Source organism: Ipomoea triloba, chromosome 12 (assembly GCF_003576645.1).
Source record: "Ipomoea triloba cultivar NCNSP0323 chromosome 12, ASM357664v1".
Classification (NCBI taxonomy): domain Eukaryota; kingdom Viridiplantae; phylum Streptophyta; class Magnoliopsida; order Solanales; family Convolvulaceae; genus Ipomoea; species Ipomoea triloba.
In genome coordinates, this window is record NC_044927.1 from 27,624,647 (window position 1) to 27,637,034 (window position 12,388).

Genomic DNA, 12,388 nt, shown 5'->3' on the forward strand with positions numbered 1-12,388 from the left:
AAAAAAAAAAAAAAAAAAAAAAAAAAAAAAAAAAAAAAAAAAAAAAGAGTTTCTTTCCCCGCAAATGCGTGTGGATTCAGATGTAGTATAGTGTACCTTATAGGAAGTGTTCCCAAGATTGCCCCGCTGCAGTTCAAAGCAGCAATAGCACTCTCAGCCTGCGAGAGAAGACAACTTGTGTAAATACGGTGTGATTAATTGCAGACCAATATAGAAGTGATCAAAAGACGGGAATGGTGTAAATGAAATCCTCCAGCATTCCACAATACATATTATTCTCAAAAAAGAAACCCTAAAAGCAAACACGTAAATCATCAATTGTCAACTAAAAGAACAACTTTTTTTCCTTTTTCGGTAAGCTAACAGCACACATTCCCTTTTTTTATCGCGGATGAGCTAATTAGCTAATATTATTATTGAGAATCAATCAACTCTGCGTATTTATCAACAAAAAAGCCATGTAGCTTTTCTGTGATCTTAAGACTATATCCTTAAGACATAAGCAACTACTTTAGTTGAAATACCACGCACGGAACAACTGACCGAATCTCAAAAAGTAAACCAAAAGTTTTACCGTTCACCCATGATATCAATCATTCGAAACCAACTAAGTATATAAAAGTAAACTAATCATTCAAACACCTACACATTTTCAGTTGACGTTAGATAAACAGTTTACCAAATTGACGACCACAAATGAAACCAATTTATATTGTTGTGGACATCTTAAAACGGAAAAAATGGGGATTAAGTCATATAAATATGCACATTGAGGAGGAAACATTAAAACGCTGCATGCGAAAAAAAAACAACTGAAAGCTGTGAAAGTGAACAGCTCGTGGTCGTTACCACTTACCATTACAAACTCAACAAAGGCTATGCGAGTAGAATGATTATGGTCACCTAGCAGCCTCAAGCGAAGAACCTATGGTAAAAGACATTTCATAACCGAATTAGGTATTGAAGTCGGACCAAAACATTCCAATATTTTACACGAACTACAAACCTCCCCACAAATGGTTTCGAAGAAGAGTTTGACGTCCAAATGAGTAACCTGTATTTATGTAAAATACAAAAAAAAACATTTAAGATTCATCGAACGGATTCTCATTAACAAAATGAAATAGAATATTTAAGAATCATTAGCTACCTTCTTATCAATGTTCGTGCAGTATATAGTTCTTGCACACATCTCTCTTTCATCTTCAGACTGCATACCACACAAGAAGACATAACCGACAGTGAATCAAACCACCATACTTATGAAAGGAGAAGTTCAAAAAGAAACACGACCTCAAGTAGCATGGACTCTCACCTGTGGCAGAAACGTTGGGTTGACCGGTGCAATAGCTGTTTTCGAGGGAAGCACCCTCACGGGATAGTAGCCGAGCATAGTTCCTGCGAGACTCAAAGCATTCCTTGCTCCTTCTGCACACCAAGTTAGAAGGAACACAATGTAATAACTACAAAGATGAATCAGAATACAACGTCAAAGAAGGATTAGTAGTCGCCCTACCTTCATCAGTAAACTCAACGAACGCAAAACGGAGCACAGAGTTTGGGTCACCACAGACACGGCAATCAACAACCTTCAGCACCAAAAGGCAATTACAAAGTGAAAATTCCATCAACAAGATAATAGCGAAAAAAGTATCCATGTACAAGGATCACTAATCACCTGGCCACAGTTCAGAAACAGCCCAGCAAGCTGCTCTTCAGTAACCTACATTTACACGAATGCTCAAACATTTTCGAAGATACAATGCATCAAACTGATTTAAACACGCAAATGACAAACAAAAATTCATTCTTTACCTGATGATCAATGTCAGATACATAAACCGTTCTCCTTATAACCTCGTCTCTTTGGGCCATGCTTGTCCGGTTATTCAGCCTTCTCTTCGCATTACTATACCCATTCTTCTTCTACAAATAATATTGAATGCTTAAACTTATCACCATCCACAAATACAAGTAAACAAGAACTAGTTGTAATAATCATAACAAAGGAAAATCAAATTCATCACTTTTTTATTGCTAGATATTTTATATTTATTTACCCTTCTAATGAAATTCCCATTGGGGAGGCCGGAGTGAGGCTGCAGAGCTACAAAATTGCTAGCATCATACCCAAAATGCCCTCCACCCGGCGGGAGCAGCACCGGTCTGTGGTTGCCGCCGGCGCTACTGAGAGACGGCGGCACAAATTCCTCCGCCATGGGGTTCAATTTGGACAGCATGTCTTCCAAATCCCTCATTTCTTTCTCCCTCTTAAACCCTTCCCCGCCACCATCGCCGCCGTCCATCTCCCCATTCCTCCTCGAATCCACGCCGTTCATTCTCTGAACTCCATTTTCGTTGCCGCCCTCCTGCTGCATAATCTGGAAATTCTGATCCTTGGGCTCAGTTGACCGCTGATTAGTCTTGGCTGACTGGTTATGATGATGATGATGATGATGATCAGCAGCAGCGGCGGCGGCGGCGCTCCCGTTCGATGAAACGACGCCGTTAAACGCAGCATTCTCAACCACCGCCATGATTGCTCTCAACCAAGCTTCTGTCAAAGATTTTTTCCCCTACTTTACAGTATTCCCCCTTTTCCTCCTTTCCCAAAATGAGCTCCAAAAAAAAAAAAAAAAACAAACAAATAAATAAATACACTACTCCAATATACTCTCTCATATATCCTTCTTGATCAAGCTGCAATTTTTACGATTTCTTTCCAAAATTTCAACCCAGAAAATTTCAAAAATAAATGGATTAAATCTTTACCTGATACAGAGCTTAAATGGCTTCCATTGATCAGTAAACAGCACCCAGAAACAGACGATCTCCTCCTACCTGAGAAATCCAAACAACAGCAAAAACAACACAACAAAACCTTTCCTTTTCTGTAATTATTTGTTTTGTTTTCTTTTTTTCCCTTTTCTTTTTTGTGAAATATTTTACTGGGTCTAGAGAGAAGATGAGCAGATGAGAGAGAAAGAAGAGAGAGAAAGGTGGATTCTTCGGATCGTCCGTTTTAGCCACCGTACCCCTTATCGGGCCTACTTCACTACCCACATTATATCGCTACGGACAAAGGTGGCTCTGAAAGAAAAAACATTTGCACGCATACGAAACTTTCATGTGAAACATTATTTTTGTTTTTGTTTTTTTGGTTTCTTATAATTTTATTCTTTTTTCGTATTTTTGTTGAAATCCTGTGTATACAATTTAAAGCTTTTTTTTTTCCTATTACATTATAGTATCTGTGCACAAAGAGTCAATTTTGATATCTCCTCCATTGAGGCTCGAACTCATGACCTTTCATTTGAGGGAGGCCACTACATGCTATCTGAGCACAAAGCATATTCATTGAATTAATCATGTAGAGCGAGTAGACGGATAATAAAAAAGAAAAAGAATAATTTTTTGTATTATTATTCTTATTATGTATTCCCATTTCATTCATGCTAGTATATAACTTTAGTATAAACAATACAAATGTAGATGCCAAAGACATTGTGGTCTAGTGGCATCCGGTATCTCGATTATCACTCCTACATGAATGATGATGGAATGGGTTCAAACCTACAATTAGGTTCGAAAATACATCATTATGTGTGGTGGAGTATGGTGTATTTTTTACTGTTTAGTGCGTTTTATGATGTATTGATATATTTCTTTGTTGTGTGTTTCTAACTCTATTGGTATTTTTTTATGTAACTAATAATGACTAAAATTTGACCATAAGTACGTAGATTTTACTACAAAGAATACTTTTAGATTATTATAGAGTACAAGATGAAAGTCCAGCCTTACAATCTCTTTTAGTTTTTCTTTGGTCATATTCAGGCTAACTTCTATACTTTGACCAAATTTCTAGAGTAAGAAAAAAAATACGAGTAATATATTATGACCAATTAGTCAACAAATTCAGCCAATTGCAAAAACTCTAACATTAACTAAGGTGTTGGTCTATTATGCAACCATTAACAAACTAAAATTTATGAATTTATTTTTTATTAGTTGATTAATTTATGAGTTGTGTCCGAAAAATTACTCTACTACCACATAAGTTACTTCGTTTTTTAACATATTAATTTTGAATTTTGAAATTTTCAATTTTTAAGATTGAGTCATGTTATAACTTTTAAAATTATATTCATTAGTAACGATCAAAATAGCAACCATTAATTAATAAAACATAAAATTTTGAAAAAAAGTCTATCATCCCATTCAATAAATAGTAAGTTCTCTCTCTTATTTTATCTGTCATACTTAGTATTCATCGATCAAACCAACTATTTCTCTTTTTTTTTTTTTTGCTTTTGAGAATCCAACTATTTCTTTTTTGTTCATTTTTTTATTATGTTTTATTTGATTTTTTTGTGTTTAATAGTACTTTTAGTGTAATTTCTAAATATATAAATTTTGTGTATTAATATTAAATTTAATTAGCGTACTCTCAACTTTGATTTCACCTTTATCATCGCAACATCTTATATACTCACAAAAATATACATAGTTATACTTAATATTTTAAAAAATATCAATATTAAATTGTCGATCAACATTTATTTACAACAAGTAAAATAAATAAATAAAGACACGTTATGTAACTATATATTTATGGACGGTTGAAGATTATATTTGTACTGGTTTGTCTTCGTCTCTTAATATTTGTCCAGAATCCACATGTCTACACGGCTCTACACCAACACGCTATCATGTATCACCTATTCAATATCCACGTGCTCTATGGTTTTGCAATTTGCATTGTATTCCACACTCCACGTGTTACATGATTTATCCATATTATATATAACTATCTTTAAATATAATACTCCATAAATAATCATATTCAATTTGCAAATAATTACAAATCACTCACGATTAGTAAACCACTAAACATATCAATTTTGTCTTTTCTTGTTTTAATAGACATCTTAGATTTTATGCAAAAAGAAAAAAAATTTATAAAGAGACAAGATATATATAATAAAGTAAACTTAAGATGACCTAATGACCTGGAGCTCGTCATCGAAATCAACGTGGCTAGATTAACAAAAACTTGTGTGTGAAGGATGAGATTAGAACCACATGTCGAGGCCGCACTTAGCTATTGCGGAGCCCACAAAGTCATTACAAATCTCCTAATCCACTTAATCGTTACCTATATATAGTTAAATGTAATTAGTATAAAGCATTTAACACTTTATCTCAAAGGGGATAGATTCATTTTTATTATAGATACACAATCATAGTAACTTATGAGTAATTTATAGAAAGAATCTAATTGTTCAAGATTATCTTATTGTTATTCATTATTTTGATAATAATTAATTTAAATCGTTTAATTATTTTAAACATGTTTATTGATTAATTTTACTTTTATATTTTCAATATTTTAGTCAATGCTATTAAAAACAAATTAAATAAGAAATTGTACAATGAATTCTGATTATGAATTTGAACTTATCTTGTTTGAAACTTGCAAGTCTAGTCCATCTATTTGGCATCTCTTAGAAAATGGGAATTATCCTTTTCCATTTGAAGTGAGAATAAGTATATATTTCAGCCCATTCTTACATGAAAGCGAGATGAAATTCCAAACTAGTCTTTAAAGTTAAAGACACACTTGGCCAAGAATGACAATGTTTAAGTGAGTCAAAAATATGTGTTGATTTGTTGTCCCGAAAGGGTAGCTAAGTATATAGAGCATAGTTTTCATACTAAAAGATTACGAGTTTAATTTTTGTTATCAGATTTTCGATCAAGATTACATATATATGGTTTTCTTAGTACAGTTTTGTCAATATTTTCTTGACTTGAGTCTATTACACAAGATCCTTCTAGTATAGTTTGCATGTCCTATATGATTTGCAAACAATAACATAATGACATCCTCAATAGTGAACTTTTTTGGTGGTTATCTGTACAACACATGCACGCCCAATCGTCTTTCCCTTCTCTTTTCTTTCCCTTGCGGGTCCCACAAAAAATAATCTCTTGCAAGAAGACTCCAAAAATTCTCTCTCATCTATCTTTTCTCCATATAAGTCTTATTTACTTAAAAAACTGTGAAAAAATTACTAATGTAGGTCCTGAGTTCGTTTACCATTTCCTTGTAACCCAAAAAAATGTTGATTTGTTATCATTTTCTTGCTTTGCTGCTACAATGTCCCACACAACCATGACATACCAACTATGATGAACTGATCAATTCCATGTCAGGGAATTGAAGGACTCAACAACCTAATCTGGTTTGAGTGTCAGAGAAGGTATCATAATATGGATGAATATAAAGTGCTGATGAATATTTGTTTTTAATTATTCAGGACTAATTTCGTAACGATATTTGATGAGTTAAGTCAATTTGAGATAGGATTAAAACAATTATGAGACTCACAAATCTCAAGCTAAACAATAAAAAAAATTTTTTTGAAGGAAAACGATAATGTATTAATCAAGCGGTGTCAGCCGAGATAACAACAGAAACAAAAGCGGGGAGAAATAACCCACCCCTTTCGACCAACATTAGAAACGGTGTCCTTAACTACAAGTGGGCAACTGAATTCGCGGACCGCTTAACAAACGAAAAACTAATGTTAGAAACAACACTAGCTAGTTCACAAATATCATTAAGAACTAAACAATGAATATAAACATTAGTTTTGACAATTCCATGTTGTTTGTAGCATTAACATAGGGAACTGCTAAAGGATTCCAGGTATGGTGGGTGACAAAATGCAAGGAAACAACAAGAAGCCAAACATTATTGAAGTTGGGTCCTTAGTTTGATGGACTATATGCTGCTTTGAAACCCTGATTGGATGCCACTGACACACCTTAACCACTGTTGGTTTTATTGGTGAGAAAGGAAAAGGTTCTTGTTTTTAATAATGTGTTTGTGATGAGTTGCCATTGATGTGCTGCCTAAAGGATGAATCCCACTAGTCCTCAACCAAATAACTAATTGGGAACCATCCTTTTTCCATATCTGCATTATTGCACCTGTCCACCTTTGGGTATGCACTGAACCATCAATCATGTTTTCTCACCCTGAAAAGGCAAAATCCCTCGCCCCCAGATCCTCACACCTTGGCCCGGCAGGATTATGGAAGTGCAAAATCCCTTAGCCCGACAGAATTATAGAAGGGCAAAATCCCTTGTCCCTGGATCCTCACATCCTGATCTGACAAGATTATAAAAAGGCAAAACTCCTTGCCCCTGGATCCTCACACCCTGGCCCGACAGGATTATGGAAGGGTCTGGAGTTACATAAATACCCTGTGGATGAGAAGTGAAAACTCTCAAGAAAAAACACACCATGTTGCCACCTGCAATGAGGAGCAGCACCTCTCTTCTCTTAGTTTCTACACTGCTTTTCTTGACCATTGAGGATGTTATCCCAATTCTGGCAAAGGGTGAAACAAAAGTCAGTAATCTAAGCCACCAAACATTGATTTATGTATGTAACCATGTGGCTTATGATACTTATGTTGTTTGGAAACAGGTGCACATTGTTTACATGGGAAGAAGGCAGCATGATGATGATGCAGAAATCACAACATCAATCCACCTCGAAACGCTTGCTTCGATCCTTGGAAGGTATCTATATGGAACTGATCAATCCATTTGGTGTAATTTCCACCATAGATTGACCTGCATATGTCCTTCTGATCTGCAGTCAAGAAGCAGCAGCAGAGTCCATCATCTACAGTTACAGACATGGCTTCTCAGGTTTTGCAGCAAAGTTGACAAAATCTCAAGCCCAAAAGATTGCAGGTACTAATCTATCAGTTGCAGAAGCCAATTATGTTCTACTATGCACAATTGTATGACTCTGATACCACTTGTTAGATCAAGTGCTTCGAGAAACAGGGTGCTGGATTTAACCCTTCACGGTCTCCTAGCCACCAATTGCTGGATTTGACCCTTTACTGGCCTCTGCCTAACAATTTACCTGCATATGTATATCGTTTGTGTTTTGGTTTTCGGTTGTAGAGCTACCCGGTGTGGTTCATGTCATCCCGAATCACTCCTACAAGGTGCACACAACTAGGAGCTGGGATTACCTCGGCCTCTCTGCGCATTCTCCTCGAATGAACCTCCTAGGAGAAACGAAAATGGGGGATGGTGTCATCATTGGAGTCCTCGACACAGGTAATCTCCATTTCAACTAAAAGTTTAAGCTGATAGTAAGACTGCATGTTTTTTATTTATGTCGAACGAAATGCAGGAATATGGCCAGAGAGTGTTTCCTTTAGTGACAAAGGCTTAGGGCCAATCCCTTCAAAGTGGAAGGGCCATTGTGAAGCTGGAAAACTTTTCAATCCAGCCACTACTTGCAACAAGAAGGTAATTGGGGCAAAGTTCTTCATCAAAGGTGTGGAAGCTGAGCTGGGAAGGAAGTTAGAAAACGACACCGAATTCCTGAGCTCTGAGCTAATGTCCCCGCGGGATATGCAAGGTCATGGCACACACACTTCGAGCACTGCAGCAGGATCTTTTGCGCCTAATGCAAGCTACAAAGGGCTCGGGTTTGGGACAGCGAGGGGCGGTGCCCCTCGGGCTAGGATAGCAATGTACAAAGTGTGTTGGAATTTCGGGGACCTGCCATGTACATCTGCAGACATAATCCAAGCCATTGATGAGGCCATTCATGACAGAGTTGATGTTTTATCACTCTCCCTCGGGTCTGATACGCCTCAGTTCTCAGACGTTGATATTCGCAGTGGAATTGCATTTGCAGCATTCCAGGCCGTTGAACACGGAATAACAGTCGTCTGTTCGGGGGGAAATTCAGGCCCGATTCCTCAAACAATCACAAACACTCCACCATGGATCTTGACAGTTGCAGCTTCCACAACTGATAGGTCATTTCCCACCCTCCTCACATTGGGAAACCAGAAAACCATAGTAGTAAGTTCTTGATTTTAGCAGAAAACCATGAATTCTAGCTTTCCCAGGTTTTCATGTCTGAAAAACCTAAATGCTGACCCTTTTTTCCAGGGAGAATCTATGTTTACAGGAAAGAAAACTGGATTCCATAGCTTGATTTACCCAGAATCCACTGATCCTGCAACTCACAGGTATGCTAATTGAAAATAGATAATCCAATCCATTCAAAAACACTAAACAAGAATCTCTGATTTGCAGTTACTGCAACACTATAACTGCAAATAGTACTTGGGTGGCTGGGAAAATCGTGCTATGCTTCCACGTGAAAGGCGAAGAAACTGAATTGACATTCAACTTAATATCAACCCGAGAAGCGGTAGAGGAAGCCGGAGGGATTGGAGTGATCATAGCTAAGAATCCCACTAGAACCATGGATTTTTTCACCTCAGAGTTTCCAGTCATTAGTGTAAGCTTTGATAATGCAATTCGAATCCTGAATTATATCAGGTCATCCAAGAACCCGCGGGCACAGCTCAGTCCTTCAAGAACTCATGTCGGTAAGCCCATCACAACACGCATTGCATCCTTCTCGTCTCGAGGCCCGAATTCCTTTGCTCCTGCAATACTCAAGGTATAGTATTGCCATTACAGAACAGGAAAATTAAAAATCTCTGAATTTACTGTCTTTTGATCATAAGTTCGCCCTGATTCTCTGCAGCCCGATATAGCAGCCCCGGGAACAAATATTCTTGCAGCTGTTCCACCTCTGAATACCCCTCCATATGCAATTGAATCTGGAACTTCCATGGCAGCTCCCCATGTTTCTGGAATTGTTGCATTGCTCAAATCATTACACCCGAATTGGTCCCCCGCCGCCATAAAATCTGCACTTATCACAACAGGTATCCAACTCTGACTCTGTTACAATCAGGTATCTGTTTATAACTACTTTCTCAGCCTACTGAAGCACAAAGAATCAGTATCGCCTCCACTGAGGCTCAAACTGCAACTTGGTGCCACCAGACCACAAAGTCTGGCCTACCAACACATTCTTAGTTCTTCCTCATAACCAAAATCCAATCTTTTCTGCATAATCTGTGACAGCATGGACTGCAGACCCTCATTCAGGAGACCCCATTACTGCAGAAGGAGACACAAACAAACCCGCAGATCCATTCGACTATGGAGGTGGAATTGTGAATCCAAATGCAGCCAAAGATCCCGGCCTGGTTTTCGACATGGGAACGTTCGACTACATTCTGTATCTCTGTGCCATGGGCTATAACTCAACCTCCATTAATAACCTCACTGAAAACCCATCATCATGCCCTTCCAAAAAACCTTCACTTCTTGATATAAATCTCCCCTCTGTAACCATTCCCAGTCTCAGAAACTCAATCACTGTCACAAGAACTGTCACTAATGTTGGACCTGTGAACTCCAGATACAAACCAATCATGGAATCTCCCCCAGGAATAACCATATCAGTAAAGCCTGAAACTTTGGTCTTCAACTCCATGGCTAAACAGATCTCTTTCACTGTCACTATCACCACAAGCCATAAATACAACACTGATTTCTGTTTTGGGAGCTTGACTTGGAGTGATGGAGTGCATAGAGTCAGAACCCCCATATCTGTTAGAACTGAGTTTCCAGAAATGATTTACAGCTAGATCAGAGACAAAACAACAACCGATTCTATGTTGTATTAGTCAAATGTACTGGCTGTCTGGTTTCCTGATAACATGTTAATGATGTTCAGATTGTTATCAATGAAAAGAAGCTCAATTGGTATCTAATAGTGACAATAATATATCTGCAGAACTCTTTGGATGCTTGCTGCTTCATTCACATTGTCTTTAATATGTCTCGAATTATAACAAATTATAGCATGAATGCATGATTCTATATTTATCATAGTAATTAACTAAATTATTGATCATAATGCTTTTAATTAAGTTGAAGTTCTTGGACCCGAACTTGGCCCATATGGATGTTTTTGGTTTGATTTGGTTAGCTGCTATATCAATCTAATTAAGTCGGTTTACCTTCAGGGTGATCCTTTGCCCATTATTTTTTAATTTATTTATTTTTTCCTTTTTTTTTCTTCTCACTCTCCTAGTTAACACCTTGTTGCTCGCTATGACAATATTAAGACATGTTCCATCCTATATTTTGCACCATTGAGTTAGGTGTTGGGAGGATTAGATTGCACTAGCTCGTGGACCAACCATGCAAGCTAAGTGATGGTCCAGTAAATCTTATAGGTATTAGTGTATTACTTTCAAGTTTCAATGCCAAAATAAATGACGATTTAATAATATAAGAATATTTCATAACTTTTTTCCTTTTAAAAAATAATTTATTTAAAACTATTATTAAATTTAATAACCGTAACCATTTTGAATTGAATTACATACATTTGTATTGTTCTAGGACCCAATTGCATTTTTTGAATTCGATTATCTAATTATAATTTAATTATAATGTATAATTAAGTTGTTGATCCTTATTCTAAAATTATATTCCATAAATTTGACCACTAATTTTTAGACATTGATGTAAAAAATTTTAGTTAATTTATAGGGAATAGTAGTACCTATTAACTATGCGAATATCCTAAAATAGGAAGTGTGCCATAGGGGGATAAAAGTGGACACGTGGCGTGTTAAGCTGTCCATCCAATTCGGAATTTCCCATTCCAGGAAAGGTCACGCGAGCATGTGGCCGTTGAGACTCGAAAATGGGCTATGCTCTGCTTTCACGTAGGGCCCATTTGTCCACACTCGATGGATATGCCTTTGCCAGCCCATACTGTGGGCCCGTTTCTTTTATCTCTTCTACAATTTTCCACATTCCCGATACTCCCTTTTTTGTTTTGTTTTTTTTTTCTTCGATTTTTGACAAAAACTTATTTAACTGTCTCATAAATCTTTGTTCGTAAGATGAGTCAGATCAATATAAAAATGTTATATTTATATTAAAAAATGTAATACTAATTATGAATGAAGTGTTAACTATTTATATAGAAAAATGTAATACTTTTGAAGAAAAATATAATTTTTTATATTTTAATTTAAAAGAATTTCATTTTCCTTTATAACTTTATAAGTAATAAACATTTGCCAACATTATTTATAAGGGAAAGTGTAATACTTTTGATGAAAAATGTAGTACTTTTAAACCAAAATTTATAAGTATTATATTTATCATCAAAAGTATCACACTTTCCATTATAAGTAACAAACACCTTTTTCTTTATTAGTACTACAATTTTCAGTATAAGTATCACATTTCAATACCGGCCCGAGTTGATCCGACCTTGCCCGACCATTGATTTATTATTATTATTATTATTATTATTATTATTTCAAAAAAAAATAGTAAAACCAACTAGACCAATTTCATAATATTTTCTATATTTTGTAAGTGATAGACTGTTAGTTTTTGTGTGTTTAGGCTCAATACAAATTGAGTTTGGTTATGAATGGCTATGTGA

At 36.3% G+C, this 12,388-nt stretch overlaps 2 protein-coding genes across 2 annotated transcripts in view; one reads left to right on the plus strand and one right to left on the minus strand.

Annotated features, from left to right (window-relative positions):
* LOC115999721 (polyadenylate-binding protein-interacting protein 12-like) overlaps window positions 1–3,041 on the minus strand; it is a 3,626-nt gene extending 585 nt beyond the window's left edge. The window contains exons 1-10 of the mRNA XM_031239612.1: window positions 2,773–3,041; window positions 2,061–2,621; window positions 1,816–1,926; window positions 1,679–1,723; window positions 1,517–1,589; window positions 1,316–1,428; window positions 1,151–1,210; window positions 1,007–1,054; window positions 857–925; window positions 97–158 (exon numbers count right to left, since the gene is read on the minus strand). Coding sequence (XP_031095472.1) covers window positions 97–158; window positions 857–925; window positions 1,007–1,054; window positions 1,151–1,210; window positions 1,316–1,428; window positions 1,517–1,589; window positions 1,679–1,723; window positions 1,816–1,926; window positions 2,061–2,537 — 1,058 coding nt within the window. The 5' untranslated portion in view covers window positions 2,538–2,621; window positions 2,773–3,041. The remainder of the gene's footprint in view (window positions 1–96; window positions 159–856; window positions 926–1,006; window positions 1,055–1,150; window positions 1,211–1,315; window positions 1,429–1,516; window positions 1,590–1,678; window positions 1,724–1,815; window positions 1,927–2,060; window positions 2,622–2,772) is intronic.
* A 4,164-nt stretch (window positions 3,042–7,205) lies between these two features.
* Window positions 7,206–10,697, plus strand: LOC115998210 (subtilisin-like protease SBT3.4). The gene is made up of 9 exons (XM_031237708.1): window positions 7,206–7,423; window positions 7,502–7,596; window positions 7,676–7,773; window positions 7,993–8,151; window positions 8,228–8,910; window positions 9,001–9,080; window positions 9,148–9,520; window positions 9,608–9,791; window positions 9,994–10,697. Exons 1-9 carry the CDS (start codon window positions 7,316–7,318, stop codon window positions 10,560–10,562), a joined length of 2,349 nt encoding a protein of 782 aa, XP_031093568.1. The 5' UTR covers window positions 7,206–7,315; the 3' UTR covers window positions 10,563–10,697.
* Window positions 10,698–12,388: the final 1,691 nt, after the last annotated feature.

Excerpts from the sequence above, each read along its gene's own strand:
- LOC115998210 (XM_031237708.1), top strand. The coding sequence starts at position 7,316 with ATGTTGCCACCTGCAATGAGGAGCAGCACCTCTCTTCTCTTAGTTTCT. Across the intron at positions 7,597-7,675 it reads CTTGCTTCGATCCTTGGAAG|TCAAGAAGCAGCAGCAGAGT; the intron begins GTATCTATATGG and ends TCTGATCTGCAG. Across the intron at positions 7,774-7,992 it reads TCAAGCCCAAAAGATTGCAG|AGCTACCCGGTGTGGTTCAT; the intron begins GTACTAATCTAT and ends TTTCGGTTGTAG.